The 24642-nt window shown below is 45.6% G+C and overlaps 1 protein-coding gene across 2 annotated transcripts in view; it reads right to left on the bottom strand.

Moving 5' to 3' along the window:
• The window catches only part of LOC140398258 (uncharacterized), a 94678-nt gene that overhangs the window by 34530 nt on the left and 35506 nt on the right, over nt 1-24642 (bottom strand). For both annotated transcript variants that reach the window (XR_011937448.1, XM_072486712.1), the window contains exons 4-6: nt 21308-21403; nt 10772-11173; nt 10518-10630 (exon numbers count right to left, since the gene is read on the bottom strand). Coding sequence is in view for 1 of the 2 variants with exons in the window: in XM_072486712.1 (XP_072342813.1) it covers nt 10518-10630; nt 10772-11173; nt 21308-21403 (611 nt within the window). In the remaining variant the exon portion in view is untranslated. The remainder of the gene's footprint in view (nt 1-10517; nt 10631-10771; nt 11174-21307; nt 21404-24642) is intronic.

Consider the following 24642-nt stretch of genomic DNA (forward strand, 5'->3'; position numbering starts at 1 on the left):
TATAAATGCCAACATTCCATTTGCTTTCTTTGTTACCCGCTGTACCTGCATGCTAGTTTTCTGCGACTCATGCACGAGGACACTCAGATCCCTCTGTACCGAAGCACCCCAAAGTCTCTCTCAATCTTTCAAAATATTAGACTGGGAAATAAACTGCTTCTACAAAGGGTGCTTTTTTCAAGTCAAGTTTCATACATGTTGGTGGCGAAAGGGTGGATTTATAATGCCTTATATCATACTGTACACAAACTGCTATGCTATACTATTGCTAGCAGCATTTTGTTCACAAAAATAGCATCCCCCATCTTAACGATTGCATATTTCTCAGTCATAACATCCTCCAGCTTACTAATTGCATATTTCTCAGTCACATCTTTTTTAAATTCACAGGGTGGCAAGGTGGCACAGTGGTTAGCACTGCTGCCTCACAGCACTGAGGACCCTGTTTCAATTGCAGCCTGTGTGGAGTTTGCACTTTCTCCCTGTGTGTGCGTGGGTTTTGTCTGGGTGCTTTACTTTCCTCCCACAGACCAAAGATGTGCAGGGTAAGCGGATTGGCTGTGCTAAATTGCTCCTTAGTGTCCAAAAGGTTAGGTTGGGTTACAAAAGTAGGGTGTTCTTTTGGAGGGTTGGTGCAGATTCTTTAAAAGTATGTACATTAAATTTTTCCATAATAATCAGCACAAGTGGGAGGTAGGAGGACCCGGGTTCGATCCCAGACCCAGGTCACTCCGTGTGGAATTTGCACATTTTCCCCGTGTCTGTGCGGGTCTCATCCCCAACAACCCAAAGACGTGCAGGGTACATAAGAACGTAACAACTAGGAGCAGGAGTAGGCCATCTGGCCCTTCGGGCTGCTCCGCCATTCAATGAGATCATGGCTGATCTTTTGTGGACTCAGCTCCACTTTCCTGCCCGAACACCATAACCCTTTATTCCTTTATTCTTCAAAAATCTATCGATCTTTATCTTGAAAACATGTAATGAAGGAGCCTCAATTGCTTCACTGGGCAGGGAATTCCATAGATTCACAACCCTTTGAGTGAAGAAGTTTCTCCTAAGCTCAGTCCTAAATCTACTTCCCGTTATTTTGATGCTATGCCCCCTAGTTCTGCTTTCACCCGCCAGTGGAAACAACCTCCCCACAACATCTATCCTATCTATTCTCTTCATAATTTTATATGTTTCTAGAAGATCCCCCTGCATCCTTCTAAATTCCAACGAGTACAGTCCCAGTCTACTCAACCTCTCCTCGTAATCCAACCCCTCAACTCTGGGATTAACCTAGTGACTCTCCTCTGCACACCCTCCAGCGCCTGTATGTCCTTTCTCGGGTAAAGAGAAAAAACTGAACACAATACTCCAGGTGTGGCCTCACTAACACCTTATACAGTTGCAGCATAACCTCCATAGTCTTAAACTCCATTCCTCTAGCAATGAAGGACAAAGCTCCGTTTGCCTTCTTTATCACCTGTTGCACCTGTTTTGCTACTCATGCACTGGGACACCCAGGTCCCTCTGCACAGCAGCATGTTTTAATATTTTATCATTTAAATAATAATCCCTTTTGCTATTATTCCCTACCAAAATGGATAACCTCACATTTTTCAACATTGTATGCCATCTGCCAGACCCTAGCCCGTTCACTTAAACTTTCCAGATCCCTCCGCAGACTTCCAGTATCCTCTGCATGGATTGCCCACGCTAAATTGCCCCTTAATTAGGAAAAAAATGAATTGGGTACTCTAAATTTAAAAATATTTTTTAAATAAACTTTTTTAAAAATTAAAAATAATCAGCACAAGCAAGAATGCAAAATAATTTCACAAGCAAATATGAAAGTAACAGAAAAAAACAACATAATTAACTTAAATACTGAAAAAATTAATGCGGGAATATACATGGTGGACATGTGAAAAAAAGAGAAGTTCCTGTCGCTTGGGTGAAAAACACGGCAAGGATCCAACCCCCCACCACCTTCATCTGAGTCATGAAAGAAGACAAGCTCCTGGCCATCCCAGTTGGAACAAGAGAACAATAAGTTTAATCCTGTCTAAGGTCCAGAACACAGTTCAGGTCATCTCCTAAAATAGGCTGGTGTGAGTCGTGGTTGGAGAGGGAAGCTAATAAAATTTGTATTATCTGAGTTGGGCGTTGACCATTAGTACCGGAGTGTTCGACAGGGAGCCATAAACAATAATATATCGACCATTGTCATCAGCTATAATCTGAGAGGAGGAGAACTAAACTCTTTAGTTAATTAAGATCGCCACTCCCCTCGCCCTGCCATCAAAACCGTAGTGAACAACCTGCCCAACCCACCCTTTGCGCAGCCTGATCTGGTCCCTGAAATGCAAATGGGTCTCCTGCAAAAATAAGAGTTTAGATGAGCAAATGTCCTCGGCCGTTTTACTGGGCCATTCAAACCTTTAACACTTCAGGTGACCAGACTGATTGGCGGTCTATCACAACCTCATAATCCGGAGTCAACCATTCCCACCATGAGAAATTAACCAACGGACACTGAAAAGATAAAGCAAAAAGATCCACCCAAGGTGGTCACCTAGCCAAGTCAAAAAACAAAACCAACAGGCACTAAACCTAACCCCCCGCCCCCCCCCCCCCCCCCACCCCCCCCCCCCCCCCCCCATCCTTCCCATCCCAAAAACGGCATCATTATTGAATTTATAAATTTAGAGTATCCAAATCATTTTTTCCAATTAAGGGGCAATTTAGAATGGCCAATCTACCCACCCTGCACATCTTTAGATTGTGGGGGCGAAACTCGCGCAAACACGGGAAGAATATGCAAACTCTAAAACGGTGGACAAGTGACCCTGAGCCGGGATCGAAACTGGGACCTCGGAGCCGTGAGGCAGCAGTGCTAACCACTGTGCCACCGTGCTGCCCAACAAAGACTTATTCTAAAACTAAAATCTACAATTAACAAAACCAAACTAAACAAAAACTCTAAGCTCATTTTTAAAAACTATCATAATGAGGTGTAGCGAACCCTCCCATACCACTCCCATTTACTCCCTAGTTAGCAGTGAGACACCCAACTGGGGGATAAAACCCCCTTCTAACTTGCAATGCGACACTAACAATTAAATGAATGATGTTGAACAATATTTTAATGTAACAGAAATTTGTAAAAATCAGCAAACCTATTCAAGGGCACTAAGAGCACAACCCCACAAAGAACACGAAGAAACAAGAATTACAAAGTTCCCGTCTACAGAGCCATAAAACAGATTACACATCACACAATTTGTGCTTTTTAGCAAAAGAGTCCGCATCTCCCAGCATGTCAAAAAGTGGTCTTTTTCCTCAAACGTGACTCTAAGGCGAGCTAGATAGACTATCCCGAATCTGACTCCGCTCTTGGACAGGACGGCCTTCACTCTGTCATGATTTGCAAACATGCAACCAATGAACATTCAGAATAGGACACAACCAATGGGCAGTCAGGACACTCAGAGATGGCACCACCACAAGGGGGCATGTCATAAACACTATAAAAGGGATGAGGCACTCACACCCTGGCTCTTTCCACGGACAGCCATCGAGAGAGTTAGACAGGGTTGATCAGCAGCATCACACCCCAGCACGTGGCTTAGAGCAAGCTGGTACAGTTAGACTGAGTTACTACCGTTAGATTAGCAGAGAGTCAAACTCATTTGAGAACTGTGCTAATAGTTCAATAAACACGGTGAACTCATTTCAGAGTCTGGAGCATTCTTTAGTTAAGACTGCATCAAGTAGCAGCCTGTGTTATCCGAAGCAGCATAACACAACACTCCAATAATCATGGATCTTTTTTTCCGCTAACTTCGCACTCATATCCTGATACAGCCTACTAGAGTGGCCTCCCCACTTGAGATCATGATGCTTCCTTGCTCATCGAAGAACCCTCTCTTTTTCTTTACAACTGTGGAATCTTACGATCACAGCACATGCCGGATCTTCAGAACGAGGCTTCGGTCGAAGTAAGCGATGGGCCTAGTCTAATTCAGGGAGGATGCAAATCCACCCTTACCCACCATCTTGAAGAACATGTTCAAGAAATATTCTGTGGAGGTGTGTCCCTCGATCCTCTCCGTTGACCCTACAATATGGATGTTCTGCCTCCTGGACCTGATCTCCAGGTCATTCAGCGTGGGCTTAACGACTTATTGTCTTCAACCACCGAGGCCAGGTCAGACTCCAGAGAGGTAATCTGACCACTGTGATACGTTCATGCCGCCTCCATGCTCTTAATCGTGACTCCATGGGCTTCGATGGTCTTACTGGATATTTCAAGAAACACACGAGGCCAAGGCCTCTTCAATTGAAATTTTAATACCCCCCAACACGTTTTGTTGGTGTTTATCAAGCTCTTTCACCAATATACTGGTGAGAGCCTCGACTGTAAGTGGAGTGGACGAAGAGGACGAAGCTGCCTCCACCATGTTATCTCCAAAAGATTCCCGAGAGGCTTCAGACTCTGTCAATAGGTTCGGCTCAAAACATTCTTGACTTTGCCTGGGAATCTCAGAAAAGAGAAAACTCTTCCCCGTTCTATTTCACAAGTTTCCAAGGAATAAATAACCCATGGCGCAAAGAAAAAGGGCAAAAATATCAGGGGCAGCATTCACTGTTTTTTAGGCTAAGTGCCAACGCCAGCGTGGGAACAGTGGCGATTTACGACGCAGAAATCGGCACCGAACCCTCAAAAGGGGCTAGCAGCTGCACCAAGGAAAACTCCCGGCTCCCACAATATAAACAGCTGGAGAATAACCGGGTCCGTATCCGTGCATGCACACGCCGATGACCTGCAGTGGTCGCGCCATTAAACATGGCGCCAGCTGTGCGCAGACCCAACCTGCCAAATAGTGGCCCCCTGGTCACACCCCACAAGTCCTCGAGGAAGCCCTCCCGGCCAGCATCACGGCTCCCGGCTGAGTGTGGCGGCGCTGGACACAGCCGCCACGCCGGGTTCCTGACCACTGAGACCATACGTTCCCCGCATGGTCGGAAACTCAGCCCATCAGGGACAGAGCATCGGGGGAGTGTCTTCAGGTGGCACGGCAACACCATGCAACGCGATGACGCCGCTTCAGAGGGGGCGGAGGATAGGAAACCAGCATCAAGCCGGTGCCACCCCGATACCGGCATCAGGGAACGGTGAATCCCATCCCAGTTCTCTAGCGGGAGGCACCTCGTGCACATCATCCCCTTACATCGGACCACCAGACATCAGTTGGTACAGACTCGATGGGCCGAATGGCCTACATCTGCACTGTAGGGCTTCTATGATTCTTCATGTATTCAGAAGCGGTCTCTAGTCATGCAATCTCTTTTTAAGGAAATTAGATTTTTCAATTTTAAACTGTGTTTAGACTGCACAGGCAAGTGTGATGGAAGGATTTAATTCAGCAGTATCGATTCCAAATTCAATATTTGAAAATAAAGCATTTCAGCTGAAACCCATAGTTCCTAACTTTAAGGAAGGCAAGTTTAAAATGAAACTTTGGAAAACGCTCAAACTGGTGTCAGCAATAACAGACACTAATTAATGCCAAGCAGATTTTTTTGAAATTGTGCTGAATTACAGAATAGAGGTAGACACCTGATTGAAAGAGTCAACCTTTAAAATAAACCTACCTCTTCCCCGTGCACATGCCAGTAGAGGCAACAGATATGCTAATATTTTACACAATGGCAATTCTCAACAGGGTACCAGCGTGGCTTTAGATTTAATTACACTAATTTTACAGTGTTATGATGTGATAATTATTTGTTTGTTTATTAACTCTTGTGCTGTAATATCACATCTGTGTGAATTGGAAATAAATATCCCAAAACATCTATTGATTTTCTCACTCATTATACCATCACCACAGCACATTTTATTTATTTAGGACAGAGACTAATATCTGTGTGTATTAATGGGAAATCTATATATAGTGCTGTTGTTGATGCTGGCCATAAACAGGTCCAGTCTTGTTCTCATGGTTGAGGATATATTGTGGCACTCTTTACTGGATTACACTCGGAATTTATAGGGAAGATTTCATGGAACCCACAAAAACAGGAATTGTAGTGAATGAAGTGTCTTAATTAGGCAGGACGCAAAATTTTTAATTCCCATTGACAGATTGAAATGAAGAGATAAACTCAGCGGCATGCTTGTGGCACATTAAGCATTATGCCGGTCTTAGGCAGGTTTCTACTTGTAATCATAGAATTTACAGTGCAGAAGGAGTCCATTCGGTCCATCGCGTCTGCACCAGCTCTTGGAAAGAGCACCCTATCCAAGCCGACACTTCCACCCTATCCCCGTAACCCAGCAGCCCCACTTAACCTTTTTGGACACTAAAGGCAATTTAGCATGGCCAATCCACCTAACCCACACAATCTTTGAACTGTGGGAGGAAACCGGAGCACCTGGAGGAAACCCACGCACACACTGGGAGAACGTGCACACGCCACACAGACTGTGACCCAAACTGGGAATCGAACCTGGGACCCTGGAGCTGTGAAGCAACTGTGCTAACCACTATGCTACCATGTAATGCATCTGGCTGGCATGAATGCTCTTTAGCGTAAAATGTTTGTAAATGATGTCCGACCACCAAGTTATCGTCCGTGACACACAAGGATCTCGTGGAGCCTGGTTCACAATCGTTTGAAGGTGGTTTTGTGCAGTTATGTGTAAGCTCAGAGATTTTCCTTGTTTTGCTCTATGTCACATGGGGGAGGAGCAGGCAAATTGATGCTTGCATGGATGCTCAGGACGAGCAAGGCTGAATGAGTGGTGAGGGAGGTTGTGGAGTGGTTCAAGTGCATGCAGGAGTGGATAGGAGTTCCAGGGAAGGATAGAGAGTGGGGTCTGGGACATGGAGGAGTTAAGTGTAAAGGGCCTGATGTCTTGGGTGTAGTGGAGGGGTTGGGGATGTGATGGGGACAGTAAGCTAACAAAGTGATGGGCCTAAGGGGGTGGTGTCAGTACCTTCAAAATGTGGGTCCATCTCAGGACTGACAGAGTCCTTACAAGGTTTTGAATTTACCTATAACATTTCAATTACCACCACTGAGAGTGACCTCAGACAGTCTTCTTTACAATGCATGGAAGGAAGGGCCAGCTGAGCCTGCAAGCACAGCCATGTTCCACAGAATCCAGGGTACGATACTGGACACTAATGTGAAAATTCAATGAAGAATTTATGCAAAAATGCAAAACATTGTTTCTTCCACAACAAAAGGCACGGTAGCACAGTGGTTAGCACTGCTGCTTCACAGCGCCAGGGTCCCAGGTTTGATTCCCGGCTTGGGTCACTGTCTGTGCGGAGTCTGCACGTTCTCGTCATGTCTGCGTGGGTTTCCTTCGGGCCCTCCAGTTTCCTCCCACTGTGGCCATCTAAAATGGCCGCCTGCAAAGGGTAATGGGAATTGTGGTTAAGCTGGGACACAGACGGTGCACAGCCCCTGTGCACTGTGCAAAGCAAAAACCAGACCAAACTGAAACCTGCATCTGTTAAAGGTCAGTCACTGATTTCCCCAGGACAATAGACTCAAATCAAGGAATAGCAACAGTAGCAGACCCACCAACGCCACTTCCCCTTATTTAGAAAGGCACTTGGAACAATAATGACTAGGACCCGCCCAGCCATCAAGGTACCTGCCCTTAATTGGCCGGTATCGATCAGAGTGATCGAGAACCAATCGATCCATTGGATCCTGAGTTAACGCCGCCCAAAAGGTCGCAAAAGAGAAGAAAGATAAGAAGCCCTGCACACTAGGAATCGGCCTCTTTTGGGACCGACCTATGGCCACACCAACTGCAGCATAACGACCAGCCAAGTTCAAGACCCGCGATCACTACCTGAGAGAGAGACAAGCCGCAGCCGAGGCGAACCTGACGATTTGCAGCCGACACACGTGGGGACTCAGATATAGGCCTTATCTACCCGCACAGAGCCAGTCATCCAGAAGTTAAGTAGAGGTCATCTTGGTTGATAGGTGTAGTTTAATACGTAGCCGCGTGTATCATTGCACAAAGAAATAAGTCTTGTGTTTTATAATAAACTGCCTTTTGAACTAACATACTGATTGTGTGGTCATTTGGTCAATACAAGAAACATACTCGCCGCTTGTGGTCTGATAATAAAGTGGCAATACCATAGTCCCGAAAGACATGATTGTTAGGTGAATTGGACATTCTGAATTTTCCCTCTGTTTACCTGAACAGGCGCCGGTATGTGGCGACGAGGGGATTTTCACAGTAACTTCATTGCAGTGTCAATGTAAGCCTACTTTTGACAATAATAAAGATTCATGCATTTATTTAAAACAAACTTCCCTATAACCATCAATGTGTACCAACCATATTAGCTCTCTGACTAAGCTAGTCTCAATAAATAATGATAATCCACTCATGAATAAAGCGAAATGTATGGGGAAGATCGACAAGTGAAATTAAATTTTTAAAAACACCCATGCCATATTTATGCTCTCAAGTCGTATGTTAAGGGCAATGCAGTTGGCCAGATAAGTTGTGGCCATGCTAGAGAGTCTCCCTATTGACTTGCAGGCTTTTTAATAGGCAGCCTGTAGGTAACAGCATTGTCAGCTGAAGGCAGGTTACACCAATGGAAAGCTTCCACCACCGTGAAATCAAATGTGTTTTGCATGCATGCTGCTGACACTTAGAATTTGAACTGTAATCATGTTAACACTGCTGATCGTGATTTCTACTCCTCTCCATTTACTATTTAAAGATCTTGCTGACTAGAAACCTTACTAACCCATTGACCTGAACACACACACACACAACAAATTGGGATGCTGAGGCTGCATGCAATCCAAGTTATCCAGTTTGCATCCATACCAAATCATGGTGAAAAGAGGGTCCAGATGATAACTTCAATTTTGGATGGCGCAGCTCACTTCTACAAGTAGACTTGGAGTTCTCACTGCCCTGCTAACTCCAAAGAACTAACCTAATTAGCTTAGGTTAACTCTGCAAGCTTCTTCATTTTCCTCAATGAACCCATGCTGATCAGAGTTTATTTAAAATAAATTTAGAGTACCCAATTATTATTTTTTTCAATTAAGGGGCAATTTAGTGTGACCAAACCTGCACATCTTTGGGTTGTGGGGGTGAAACCCACGCAGACATGGGGAGAATATGCAAACTCCACACGGACAGTGACCCAGGGCCGGTATTCAAACCCGAGTCCTCAGCGCCGCAGTCCCAGTGCTAACCACTGCACCACATGTCGCCATGCTGATCAGAGTTGTCGGAAGTTATACCAGCACAGGAAAAAGGATAAGACAGGGCATTCTGAATGCAGAGAATTTTGGCAGAAGCCAAGTTACACAGAATGATGAACACAGTCACACATACCTTAAAACCTCCTGCGCTAAGCATCTTAACTAAACCTTGCTTTACTGAACAAAGAATGAAAAATTAAGGGCAGCACGGTAGCACAGTGGTTAACACAGTTGCTTCACAGCTCCAGGGTCCCAGGTTCGATTCCCGGCCTGGGTCACTGTGCGGAATCTGCACGTTCTCCCCGTGTCTGCGTGGGTTTCCTCCGAGTGCTCCGGTTTCCTCCCACATGCCAAAGATGTGCAGGTTAGGCAGATTGGTCACGATCAATTCCCTTTAGTGTCCAAAAAGTTTAGGTGGGGTTACTGGGCTACGGGGATAGGGTGGAGGTGTGGATTAAGTGGGGTGATCTTTCCAAGGGCCGGTGCAAATTTGATGGGCCGAATGGCCTCCTTCTGCAGTGTAAATTCTATGATTCTATGAAATGTTTATGTTGCAAGGGGGAGAGATACAGTCATCAGGGCTGTATCCATAATGTCAAGGCATCATGGTTGACATTCTCCTTGTCAGAACTTCAGAATTACCCACAGGTCATGATGCTCCATCCAATAAAAAAGTCACAGTCTAGACTAAATGCAATTTCCCAATGTGGCTAAAGCAGAAAATTGCCAAACAAAAAGGGTACCATGCCTTAATTGTCTTTATCATGTCTTAACCGTCTGGGTTGATGACTTAGAGAAAAATAAAATTCTTTAATTTTGTGAGACAGATGATTATTTTATCCAACTGTCTTTCTATTCATATTCGTTTTAACTTATACAAATCCTAAAGCCCCTTTTCCATGTCAGGTTGATTTCTAAGTAAACTGAACGCTGTGCCACTACACTCACTGAAGAAATGTGCTGAACTATTGCTTTTATTACATTTTAAATGGATGTACATCAGAAAATCAAAGCACTTCAAATGCTAAAATGATTCTAATGCTTTCTCTGTAAAAGGAAAACCCTTCATGGAGTTTTCTTTGTCTGTCTCCTCACTCCAGTGTTTGAAACATTCACTTCTGGGATAGTTCGCACAAAAAAAAACGTGAGCAGTACATTTTAGTGATCAACTAAAAGTACTTTAAGGTGCAGCAGTTGTAAACGTAGAAAGTAAAGGCCTTTCACATACGTCTGCCGAACCATTGGATTAGAGAACTCACTCAGTTGGATCTGGTGGTTCTTCTTTAATTTTCTTCCTCGCACTGTAAGCTCTGTATGTTGACTGTATGACCACAGCAGCATGCTCTTCAATTTTTGATTCCTTCCTCATCTCCTTAAAATAAAAAGATATTCTTTAAAATTAGAAAATTACTTTGTGAAACTTCTACTAAAACTTTGACACAGTCTGCCCAGATTTTTCCTCCACAAAAAAAACAAAATCCTTCCTTGAATGATAAGCTTAACTCTTATTTACCATTCCAGGCAGTTCCTCTGGGAGTTCGGCTTGTTCCATTTCTCCTGCAGTTGGTGTTGTTTCTGTTATCGGAACTTCTTTGGTTGTTCCTTCAATTATCTGAGCGGTTGTGTCATCGCTTGGATGTTCGTCTGCTTCTGCTTCAATCATCTGGGGAGTTGCGTCTTCCTCTGGCGCAGCTTCGATCATGAGAGGATCTTTGGGTTCAGAGGGAACATCATCTGGTGGTGCTTCAATCATGAGAGGGAGAATCGCTTTATTATGATCTTCATCTGCTGCTACCTCCACTATCTGAGCGGATGGCTCTTCCTGTGGACCTGTTTCCGATTCTTGGGGGGTCAGATTGGTTGAATCATATACTGCACTAGATTGTAAATTCTTTGAGGCCTTTAAAAAAGAGTCCTATGAAAAACAAGTGGATTTATTATTTTAATCGCAGTACAATTTTGAGACACTGTGAAAACGGCTTTACAGGCAGAACAACCAACTCTTGCTCATCTAAAGAAGGAGTCACTCACCTGAGCTGACAAAATATTATCTATTTTAGTGTTAACTCACTCCTTAAAATGGTGGGTTTGAAAAAAAATTATAAACCAGTTCTTTATAAATAGGTTTAGAATTTGTCTCATTCTTTTTGATCAAAAATCTCATCCCTAATATCTTCTCAATTTTGGCATAGGAACAGGAAGAGGAAATTCAGCCTCTCATGCCAGCTCCTCCATTCAATTGTATTATCTTTGATCTGCAACTCAACTCCATGGCAACACCATGCAAAACCGCAATTTGCATGCATTTAAGTCTGGTTAACGGGCTGAAAGCTGAATCTCCACCCCCTGGGATGTTCCAGCCATCACAGCCGAGAGCCACACCAGCGTGATTCGCTGCAAGTGTTTACCATTAGGGCTCAGGCACCACGGCTATTGAGGCGAAGCAACGAGGTAAGCAAACTTTTGAAACTTTTCGGGAGTGCTGGGGTGTGTAAGCCTGAACTTCATGGAGTAATGGGGAACACATTGGTGACTAGATTGTGGACTCGGGATGTCCCCCTCAGGATGGGGGTGACCTGGCTGAGACCCCCATTGCTGCATAAATTCATTTAAACCCACCCCCTGTCATAATATACACCAGTAAATCATGGTGCAAACACACTGATGGACACACAGTGGGACCAATCAACAGACACAACACCGCAGCCAATCACCAGTGAGAGCACACGCACTATAAAGCCAGGGGACATCAGAGTTCCTGCTCATTCGAGTGGCAGCTAGCTAGGAGCACAGAGCTCACAGCCTGCAACACAGACATTCACTATGTGCTGAGTACATCAACTGGTTAGGACAAGGCAAAGGTCTTTAGTTAAAGCTGGTATCGTATTTATCCACAGTTCAAGTATATTTAAATAGTTAACCTTTTAATAAAATAGTGTTGCACTACTTCAAGTGTTGGTGACCTGTATGTGATCCAGAACACCCAACACATCACCCCCTAGCTGCAACTTACAGGCTTCTGGCTGTTGACACTACTGACTGCTCACAGCATCCTGCAAATGCTCTGAGGAATTCCAGTCACGTGGAAACCGACCCATCTGGAAACTTGCATATCCCAGCAGTATCATTAATGGGATGGGCGTGTCCATGCTCAGTCGCCGGCCCACCAGGTGTTAAAACTCCTCATGCACTCCTTAGAAGCACAGCCCCAAGCAGAGGAAGCTGGGGATTAGAGAGCTCACGCCAAAGGACATATGCACCGTTGCCGCTGGAACCCTATCTGGCACACAGCCCCTCTCAGAGTAAAATCCTCATCAGTGACACTATCAACTAGCCCACCTCTGAGGATTAAGAGCTATCTCCAAGCCCTGCCTGATCCCATTCATCCCACCCTCGGTCGGGAAATCTGACCAGCTCTCTTTCACAACCTGTGTTTGAAACCCTGGCTCCTCATCACACCACAGCTAAGGTCCCAGCAAACACATACATCCCTCGCTCACTCCAATCTGTAGGATCTGCCCACACACCAGGCTCTTAGTATGGAGCTGCACAGTATGCACATTTCCACCACACAACTAGTTGCCATCCTCCTGGTGGGAGAGCACAAGGCTCATCCTGTGATGAGACCCACAGTAGACCACACTGGGAGAGACAAAGCAAGGGCCACAGAGACTACTGTTAACACAGAGGGGGTGGTGGGGGGTCACAGGTTGAGTGTGGCGCAGCAGGATAACTCAGTATGACCATATAATCTGGTGGTATTCGATGGTCAAGGGAATTCTCATCTTACTGACAAGGTGTCTCTCCCCACTCCCCTGCGAGACATGCACCTGGATTCTTCGCCAGCGGGATCCTCCTTTTCACCGGCAGTGCACTCATGACAGCGGATTTCCCGACAATGGGAACCCTATTGACCAGCTGCCAGGACGGAGAATCCCGCTGCAGGCCAGGGCGAGCCGCATCATCCCTCCCATGGATTACGGACTACAGCCAGCTATGCTCTCTATCTACCTAGCTGCTGCAGCCGTTGCGAATGTATGGAGACTAGAGCATCATTTGGGGCAGCACGGTAGCCTTGTGGATAGCACAATTGCTTCACAGCTCCAGGGTCCCAGGTTCGATTCCGGCTTGGGTCACTGTCTGTGCGGAGTCTCCACATCCTCCCCGTGTGTGCGTGAGTTTCCTCCGGGTGCTCCGGTTTCCTCCCACAGTCCAAAGATGTGCAGGTTAGGTGGATTGGCCATAATAAATTGCCCTTAGTGTCCAAAATTGCCCTTAGTGTTGGGTGGGGTTACTGGGTTATGGGGATAGGGTGGTGGTGTTGACCTTGGGTAGGGTGCTCTTTCCAAGAGCCGGTGCAGACTCGATGGGCCGAATGGCCTCCTTCTGCACTGTAAATTCTATGATCAGGGCCAGCTCAGTGAGAGCCCTGCAAAAGAGAAGCAAGTCCCAGTAGAACAGGGGCTAACCAGTGAGGTTCAAGTGCAGGCCATCCACTAGGCTGAGGAGGAGGAGTGAAGGAGGTGCCGCATCAGGCCACGTGTATACCAGCGATGCTTGTCCTTCAAGGAGCTGCCAGACTGCATGTGCCACCACTGACTCTGGCTTACGAAGGAGACCATGCACCACCACTGCCAGATGGCGGTGCATCTAGCAGGTGTATAGAGGAGGACACCTGCTCCCAGTGGCCATCAAGGTGGTGGTCGCTGAACTTCTATGCCTCTGGATCGTTCCAAGGCTCGAGTCGGGACCTCTATGGAATCTCGCAAACGTGCGCACACAGGTGCATTCATACTGTCACGGATGCTCTATGTGCCCCAGGGCTGGTTTAGCTCAGTGGGCTAGATAGCTTGTTTGTGATGTAGAACCAGGCCAGCAGCACGGTTTCAATGCCCGTATTGGCTGAGGTTATTCATGAAGGCCCCACCTTCTCAACCTTGCCCCTCGCCTGAGGTGTGGTGATCCTCAGGTTAATTCACCACCAGTCAGCTCTCCGCCTCAAAGAGGAAAGCAGCCTATAGCCATCTTGGACTATGGCAACTTTACCTTACCTTATATTCCCGGGCAATGGACTACGTCACCTTCGACCTGGACCAGGCCCAACAAGGTGCCCAGATAACAGGATTTGCTGCTACCGCTGGCTTGCCCCAAGTGCAGGTGGCGATCACTAGCAGGCATGTCGCCCTCCGAGCACTGGTTCAACAAGGGGCCTTGTATCAATAGGAAAGGCTTCCACTCCATGAATGTGCAATTGGTGTACGACTACCAGCTGCACACCATGCACATCTGTACCCAATATACAGGCAGCGTGCATACATCTGTGCACCCGTCAGTTCCCGGCATTGACGAGGAGCTCCCTCTGGTGAGAAGTTCATTATTGGGTGACAAGGCTTACCCACTGAGGTCATGGCTAATGACATCTGTGCAGAAGCCCCAGAACCATTATAACAAGGAAACGCAGGTTAGGTGGAGTTATGGGGGTAGGATGGGGGAGAGGCCCAGGTGGGGTGCTCTTTCGGAGGGCTGGTGCAGACTCATGGACCAAATGGCCTCGCTTACACTGTAGGGATTCTATGATCCTATAATGACCCTCACTCTGCAACAAGGTGCGTCATCGAGGAGTGCATTGGGGTGCTCAAGATGCTTTTTCTGATGTGTGGAATTCTCTGATGGGGTGTTCCAACATAATCCCCAGAGGATCTCAGACATCGTGGTGGCGTGATGCCCCCTTCAGAACATCGCACAGCTGCAGGGCGACATGATGGAGGAGGAGGAAGAACAGCAGGCCTCATCCGACGAGGAGGATGAAGATGGTTTCTAGGAAGATCCAGTCGTGGAGCCGGATCTGGCATGGCACACGGGGCAACCTCATCACCTCTTGATTTACCAACTAGGAGGCCTGGCCAGCAGCAGCTCTTCCACCCTGACTTACTTATTTCCCCCCTCCCCCTACTTCAAACACAACCCCCCACGTGGAATCCACATTCCTCTGAGACTCTCAGCCCTAGTAGGATAGATAAAAGGGAACAATAAATCTTGTATATTTGGATTTCCAAAAGGCATTTGATAAGGTGCCACACAAAACATTAAAAGCAAGATAGGGGCTCATGCATTTGGGACTCATGGATTAGCATGGATAGAGGATTGCATAATGGACATATAGCTGAGAGGCAGGATAAAGGGCATTTTCCAAGTTGTCAGACTATGGCAAGTGGAGTATCGCAAGGATCAGTGCTGGAGCGTCAGCTACATCTATATTAATGACATAGACAAAGAGCTTGAGAGTAATGTAACTAGGTTTGCTGATGATACATCAGCTAGGTGGGACTGTAAGCTGTAGGAGGGTACAAAGAGGCTGCAAAGAGATGTAGGTAGGTTAAGTAAGTAGATGAAAGGTGGCAGATGGAGCATTATGTGGGGAGATGTGAAGTTATTCACTTTGGTCATAATAGGAAAGTTGAATATCTTTTTTTAAAGAGACAGGGGGTGGGATCCTTGCAGGTGTCGTGGCAGCTGGCCAAAGGGGTTTCCCATTGTGGGCAGCCCCATGCGTCAGGAAATCCCCGGGCATGGGTGCGCTGCCGGCGCAACAGAGAATCCCACCAATGGAAAATCCACCAATGAAACTTGTAAATGTTGATCTTCAATGAGGGTCAAGAGTACCACTACAAGAAACACAAAGTTAATGTGCAAGCACAAGAAGTAATTAGAAAGTCTTGCTGCAATTGCACAGGGCTTTGGTGGGACCAATACTGAGGTAGTTTGTGTAGTTCTGATCTGCATATTTAAGGAATGATAATAATAATGTACTCGCATTGGAAGCAGCACAGCAAAGGTTGACTAGATTGGTTCCTGGGATGTGAGGATTGTCCTCTGATGAGAGGTTGAGTAAATTGTGTCTATATTCTCTGAAGTTTAGAAGAGTGAGAGAATATCTCATTGAAACATACAGGATTCTGAAGGGGTTTGATAGGGTAGACATTGAGAGATTGTTTCCATTGGTTGGAGAATGTGGAACATGGGGACACAGTTTCAGGATGAGACTCATCACTTAGAGCCGAAATTTCTCTACTCAAAGGGTTATGAATCTTTGGAATTCTCTACCCCCAGAAAGTTTTGCATGTGCCATCATTAAACATATTTAAGGTTGAGACAGACAGATTTTCTGCCTATCAGGGAATCAAGAGGTATGGGGATGAGCAGGAAAATGAAGGATGGTGATCAGCCATGATTAACAGAGGCTGGTTTAGCTCAGTGGGCTAGACAGCTGGTTTGTGATGCAGAACAAGGCCAGCAGCACGGGTTCAATTCCCGTACCAGCTGAGAATTCTGAATTCTCCCTCTGTGTACCCGAACAGGTGCCGAAATGTGGCAACTAGGGGCTTTTCACAGTAACTTCATTGCAGTGTTAATGTAAGCCAACTTGGGACAATAAATATTATTTACATATTGAACTACGGAGCAGCTCAAGGGAATATATTGTTGCCAATCCCGTCCTTTTGATCCTGAACGCGAAGCGTGGTGGATCACACTGTTAATCCTCATCCATCCTTGGTATGCCGGTTACCCTTGGTCAAGGACAGGTTCTACACTACTCTATCCTATGTTCTTGGAGCATTTACCTAATTTTAATCAACACATCATAAATTCATAAACTCTAAGGGGCCACTATAAAACATTTAATCATTACACATTTAACTTATTTACACAAGGGAAGCTCTAACTATCATTACCTAAGCTACTCTCATGCTGCTGGCAAATATCAAAAAGGAACTTACGTAAAATACAAAAATTTTAAAGAAATAAACAGCAGTATCCCATCTCTACTTAATCTATTACAGTCATAGAAGAAGTATAATCTTTTTATTTTGTCAGTGAAAAAGGCTTAAAAAGTTTGTGTGGTTTGTTGGATTCCAAGGAAAGGGGCTCAGAGTGCGTATATCGGGGAGCGGGAGGCTCTCCTTCGCCATTTGCGGAGTCTAAGTGTCTGAACGACACTGCAGAGTATTGCTATTACCAAAAAGGCTTCTACTGTAGGAAAGGGAATACCATTTTACAATGTTTTCGCACCATGTGGGGGTATCATGTTTATTTTCATGTGAGGTGTGGTGTCCGGGCTAGGGGTCTCATTGTATGATCATGTCCGGGGCTGGTGTGGTGTGGGGTACAAAGGCTGTCAACACGCGCAGTTGTAGGAGTCCAGCGATGATCACAATGGAGGTCATCAGTCCTGTCTTCGTCTTGTCTTTTTGTTCTTCGTATATTCCTGAGGGTGCAAGCATAATATCTGTTATTATCATTGGTTAACATCTTATTTTGTTCGTCTTTCTCTCTTCAACTTCAATTACCAATTAGAATCGTCACCACGTGTGACTCCCTCATTTTTTTGTTTTTTTGAAATAACCATTTTAGAGACAAGACATCCGGAAAAAAAATTCTGTTTCAGTGCAAAGAATCCCGCAGCTTGTGGTCGATGCGGCGAGTGGGCGGACAATTTCTTCGACCACTCTTTCTTAAATCGCAACCATGGGAGGTTGAGGCTTATCTTAACCAGCCGAATTTCGGGGCGGCCAGTTTTATATGTTTGTTAGCCGCAATCACATTTGGCCTGGGGTGTAACTAGCATATGGAGTCGGTGTAGTGTGACCAAAGAAGAGAGGAAGGAGGAGAGAAACAAAAATGAAGTGGCATTGCTGAGGTGTCCCTGCCATGAGAAGTGGTGGGTAAGCGCTCACAGTTTGCATGGGGCAGCTGGGACCTTGTAGCTGGTGTTCTCTTTCATATCTGGGGGCTAGTCTAGCTGGTGGTGGGGGTCTCCTGCAATCTCGGACGAAGTGTCCTGATTGCCCACAGTTGTAACATGACCCCCGGGGCAGGTAAGGTGGAGCAGACTCTCTGGTGTATTGCTCCCTTGGGTATGGTTCCCCAGGATATTGGACTTCTCCTCTACCCTGGTTTATCCATGCGGGTCCCTGGTTAGTTCTAACTGGGTGCATATTTGCTTCTGCCTTTCTATGTAGTGATTGTTCCCAGGCTCTGGAGAGTCTTTTTGAAAGCCAAACTTCATTATGTGTGGCATCTGCGGGGTCGTAATTTACACAAGCCTTTTGACCGTCTTCTGTGACGTGGGAGTCTAAAGTACGAGTCCATTTAGTTGTGTTGTCGTTATCTAAGTTTGTGCGGTTTAATTCCCCAAATACCGCTTTAAAATGAATCCAAAGGCGACCTGCATATGCAGTCTTCTACGGGATCTCCTCTGTTGTATCCAATCGTGTCTAAAATAGCTGCCTTCATCTCCTGGAGGCTTCCTCCTCTTACATTCTGGGGTTCTGGTAAAGCTGAGCTAACGGACGGGTCAAGGCTCATGACTATAAGCTTAACTTCCTCTGGTTCGTCCAGACCATAAATAACTGTTTGCTGTCGTACTCTCCCAAATAAATTATGCGGGACTGCTGTGGGTTCAAATGGTTCAATTTTGGCGCAGGCATCTTTCAATTGGGTGAAGGTTAGTGAGGTGGTGTAAAGGAATTGGGCTCCTCGCGATCCTGTGACGTGCACTGTGTGGTGACTGGATTCATGGGGGTTCATGCACGATCAATTGTACAAAGACGCAGGTTGGATACAACTGTGGCTTTATTGCAATAAGATGTGTGGCCTCACACAGCAGCTGCCGAAATGGCTGCTGAATAGAGGACACGCATATTTATACTCCTCCTACTGGGCGGAGCCAGCAGGCAGGGGCTACCGGCGAACCTGTAGTACAGGTCCTACCTTACATCACCTAATACAGGTGTAACAGTGGTTTACCACAGGGGTGTGTGCTGCCTGTGCAGTTGGTGGTGCGGGTGCTTTCCTTTTCGGGGTCTGGGGGGCTCTATTCTGATTTTCTGTATCCTCCACATATCTATGAGCGGTTTCATTTAGTTCTTGCCAACTGGGGCCATTCTCCTGATCTAAATTCGGTCCAAAGGTATCTCTGAAGCCGTTTTGCACTGAAAGCAGTGGCTGCAACTTTGCTATTTGTTGCCTATATTTGGTGTGATCTACTGTACTCTGTCTTTGTTCAATTACTGCCATTGCTTCTATTATCTCTTTTCCTACCGTTAATTTGGGACAGGGGGAATAAGGTGATGATTCGAACAGCGGGTATGGTCTAGGCTATTTTCTGGTTCACAATACTCCCGAGAGTTTTACGCAACAAAATCTAATGAGTTTACCTTATATCCCTGTTGGTACACATGCAAGTTAATATACACTTCCGCATCTTGGAGATTTGATCGATACGGGCTTTACACTTGTGGTTTCTTTCACTTTTCTCAATTGGGTTTCTAATGCAAAGTTTTGTGGGTTCTCTCGGAGTGACAAAATAACTTCTAGGTCGAGTCCCATCAGATGTCGCCAATAATGTTGCCAATTCGCACCAGAGACGCCAATAATGTTGCTCTTTTTAACTGGATACTGATATGACAGTTATTAATGATGATATTGCTTTTCAGAGTCGCCAGGTATCAAATGGTACCACCACAAGGTTACACCGGATATCGATCAAAGACCAAACAACCAGTTAATTAGTTCAATTTCAAGGATAGTTTATTTACACACAATTACTTCGACATGCAACATAAAACACTACAAGCTAAATTACACCTAACACTACAACAACCTGTACTTAACTTCAGGTACCTGGCTTTATGCAGAGGAACAAGGCCTTTGTTCGGATCTTGCGTGGCTGGGTCTGGAGAAGTGACTTTGTTTCTGCTGGGCTCATCCGTCTGGTAGCGATCGTTGGTCTTGAATTTGTCTTCTGGTTGTGATGCTACACTTGGTTTTAGGCGTAGGTCGGGGCCAAGAGAGACCGAGCGCCTGGGCCAAGAGAGACTGAACACATGGCAGTGTCTCTCTTTATCCTTCTGGCGTTTCGCACTCTTTTGGGTGGTCCTTAGCTTTGGACCCAATAATTCAGCAGGCTTCGATTACTGCCTTCGATTTTGGCCAATAAAGGGGCGGGTGCCTTGATGGCAGGGCATGTCCTGAGCGGTCATTGACGTTGGCCTTTTGGGTTCCCTGAGCCGATGAGTCTGTTTCTGTATCTGTTGCCTGAGTACAGGTCTTTTGTTCTGGGGAAATGGGCCATTAGAATGCAAAGTATCTGGGGGTTTCGATAGCGTCTAGTTATCCGAGTTGCCAATATACATAAGCTCTGAGCGTCTGAGTCCTGGGTTGACCATATTTCCCATGGTTCTTTGCAGGTGGACATATTTCCCGGGATCCTTTGTAAGTGGCCATTCCAGATGGCTACAATATCATATATGCCTGCTCCTATTTCTTATATTCTTTGTGCCATAAAGATCAGGACAGTCAGGTATCATCTCTGATGTGTGCTGAGTTATCTGGTCTCAGGCGGGATCATAGACAGGATCTTATCCTTGATCTTAATTCCACTGACTTGCAAAGCACCAAAAACTAGCAGGCTTTTGTTGCACTTCTGGAAGTAAAGTTCAGGAAAAGGCAGGATCGGGCTCAGCTGCGATGCTGCTGTAGTTGAATGGACAGCTGATTTTTATTACTCACAAAAGTAATGGGGTAAGGAACTTGAGTGCATCTATGGAGCTGTACCCCAGAAGGAAGAAAGGAGACTCAGGAAACTGACTGAGATATATCCTCAGTCAGGCAAATGCATGCAGAAAGTAGTTTCAAAGATAAAGCAAGTTACAATTGCAGATGTCTGCCTAGAATTTCTGTTGACGTTTTCCCATTTCCATAGGGTTTCTGCACATCTTCCACTAAAGTTATGATAGAAGATGGAGAATCTGTCACAGAATTTATACCACATTCAATCCATCTGGTTTGTGGCTTATGCAAAATGCATTTAATATGCTGGTTCCACAAATCAAACCAATAAATATTTGACCATTGTTAAAAGTTAGATCTACCATTACATTCATTCTTAAAGGTCACATCTACCATTACTTTCATTCTTGCTGAAAGAATAAGATGTTTTACCACCGCAGTTGCTTTTTTCATTCTTGCTCTCAACCTTGGTATTTACCTCGAGTATCATAGAAATAGTCTCTTTGGACATGAATGAGAAATCCTTCGGCACCTTTATGCACTTCCTTTGTGCACCCAGACCCTCTAGCTTGGACTGCAAAAAAAAAAGTGAATGATTATTAATGTGTTAATGTCTAGACATGAAACAATATATATATATTAGTCAGCTGGGCTACGTTTATACAGTCATTTGTTTATGCTTTTCAAAACAGAAAATTGCTGAGCTGACAATACGTCTCCAGCTGGTCACATGATTCATTGCAGCAGTTTCAAAATTAACAAAAGTACCACATTTCAAACAGAATCCCTATGCAGGAGGCCATTCGGCCCATCGAGTCTGCACTGACCCTCCGAAACCTAACCCAGGCCCACTCCCCTGCCCTATCCCCGTAACCCCACCTAACCTTTGGACACTGAGGGGCAATTTATCATGGCCAACCCACCGAATCTGTACATTTTTGGGCTGTGGGAGGAAACCAGAGCACCCAGGAGAAACCCAAGTAGGCACGGGGAGAACATGCAAACTTCACACAGTCACCCAAGGCCGGAATTGAACCCGGGGCCCTGGCGCTGTGAGGCAGGAGTGCTAACCACTATTCCACCGTACATCTGGAATGTAACACTCCTGGCCTAGTATTAACATTTCAATTGAGCGGACACGATGACCCTGCAGGTGATGGGCTCCAGGCAAGTTCAAACAAAGGCAAGCCTTCACAGATCCTAATCTCCTATAATGGTGGCTAATGGCCTAAGAATTAACTACTCCAACACAAAGCTTTCAAAAAGGGAGTCTTGGTTATCAACTCAAAACCAATGTCTTCAAGAACAAAAGGGATCCTAACTCCAATTAAACAGCTCAAGATTCCAGCAATGGGAGCATACCTCCTTTATCCAACATCAAAGAGTGATGGCAGGAAGTGTGTCACATGACCTTCTCCGAACTGCACTGCAATATTACCCAATGGAAATAAATTCCAGTGTGTACAGAACTCTGAGAAACATCCTGTGCTGCCCACCAGAAAGAATTCTTGCCCTCATCAAACCTGGCAACTGCTGTCATCGTGGAATTCATGCCTCCAGACTCTATGTGCCTTCTCCTGGTGTGGAAGTCTCTCTCTGAAATGATGGATCACCCTTCAATCAGTCAACCTTCCCCTCTAAAACAAACATTCCCAATTCTCTTCTGATTCTGGACACACGTAACACTCTAATGGTGGCACAGTGGTTAGCACTGTTGCTTCACAGCGCCAGGGTTCCAGGTTCGATTCCTGCTTGGGTCACTGTCTGTGCGGAATCTGCACGTTCTCCCTGTGTCTGCGTGGGTTTCCTCCGGGTGCTCCGGTTTCCTCCCACAAGTCCCGTAAGACGTGTTTGTTAGGTGAATTGGACATTCTGAATTCTCCTTCATTGTACCCGAACAGATGCCAGGGTGTGGTGACTCGGGGATTTCCACCTTAACTTCATTGCAGTGTTAATGTAAGCCAACTTGTGACAATAATAAAGATTATTACTTATATTTTAATGTGCTCATGTCCTGAACCCTCTTCATTTTTTCCTTATCCCCCACTTATTGTGGAAGTGCAAAAGGGGTGGATGTTGCAAAACTCCTGTCCCTTGTATGTGCATAAAAATAAACTGATGCTTTTTATTTCATCTTACCTCGCGTTTGCTATGCACGTTATTAACAGAGGATTGGAACACTTCAAATTTAAAGTTTGGGGAAGGGAAAATCCAGCACCATTTACAAAGGTGCAAATCAGAATAAAAAATACACCTCTCTATTCACAGACAGGTAGTAAGCAGGAACGTCCGGGCAGTTTAAATTGACCACCCTAATAACTATACTGGTCTTATATTCTTTGAAGTAGGAATTATAAATTGTTGCTGTTGCAAAATCAGTTGTGACTCCAGGGCCCTAGTCTTGACTTCAAATTTATTGGGCTGAAAACTCAACAGTAGAAAATCACAGCTCAAAATATAAACTCTGCCAGGTTGAATAATAGCGAAGGGAGGATGGCACCACCCCATCCCCCACCAGTTTCCGTGCAAACCATGATGATGTGAAATCTACCGACACCACACCGAGCAGCCCCACAGCAATAAAGGCAGCATAATGAGGGCATCTTAAACCCCACCCGCTGGAGCTGCTTGCCAATTGGACTGGCTAGCAACCTCATCATTCCAGGTAGGTATCAGTGGCAGCTGACGGGACTACAGCTGAAGAGAGGAGCCCAAGGCAAATAATGTGCAGGGAGGTTTGTGGATCAAATAGGGAGGGGGGGGGGGGGGTGTTGCAAATGTATGATGACATAGGCAGCGTATTATTAGGGTCAATAGGCTTGGTAACAAGCCTACTTGACCCTTAAATGATCTTTTTAATATGGCGGGAAGTCTGCCTATTTCAGCCCACCCATGTAATGGGGGTGAGTGGTGGGATGGGCAACCCACACCATTTTACATGACCCCCCACCCCGTGCGAAACAGGCCACGGCACGGAAAATTCAGCACATCATTTCAAGAGAACATCAGTAATAGAGGAATTTGCAGGCTAAATCTATAATTGTTCATAAAAGCAAATTACATAGAATTACATAGAATTTACAGTGCAGAAGGAGGCCATTCGGCCCATCGAGTCTGCACCGGCTCTTGGAAAGAGCACCCTACCCAAGTCCACACCTCCACCCTACCCCCGTAACCCAGTAACCCCACCCAATACAAAGGGCAATTTTGTACACGAAGGGCAATTTAGCTTGGCCAATCCACCTAACCTGCACAACTTTGGACTGTGGGAGGAAACCAGAGCACCCGGAGGAAACCCACGCAGACACGGGGAGAGCGTGCAGACTCCGCACAGACAGTGACCCAGCAGGGAATCGAACCTGGGACCCTGGAGCTGTGAAGCAATTGTGCTAACCACCATGCTACTGTGCTGCCCGCAGATGCTGTAATCTGAAACAAAAACAGAAAATGCTGGACAATCTCGGCAGGTCTGACAGCATCTGGGGAGAGAAGGGAGCTAACGTTAAGAGTCTGGATGACTCTTTGTCAAAGCTTTGACAAAAAGAAATTGTCGATTATTTTGTTTTTGCGACCATAATTGTTAAATTTGTTCTACTGGAGACAACTGGTAATTTGATACTATCCTGGTTTAAGCTGGTTAAACTTCATGCACCCAAACTCTCTAGAATAAACTAAATGCGGCACATTCCGCATTAAAAAAAATTAATTTAGAGGGCCCAATTAGTTTTTTTCCCAATTAAGGGGCAATTTAGCGTGGCCAATCCACCTACCCTGCACATCTTTGGGTTGTGGTCGTGTGAGACCCATGCAGGC

Source organism: Scyliorhinus torazame, chromosome 21 (assembly GCF_047496885.1).
Source record: "Scyliorhinus torazame isolate Kashiwa2021f chromosome 21, sScyTor2.1, whole genome shotgun sequence".
Taxonomy (NCBI): Eukaryota; Metazoa; Chordata; class Chondrichthyes; order Carcharhiniformes; family Scyliorhinidae; genus Scyliorhinus; species Scyliorhinus torazame.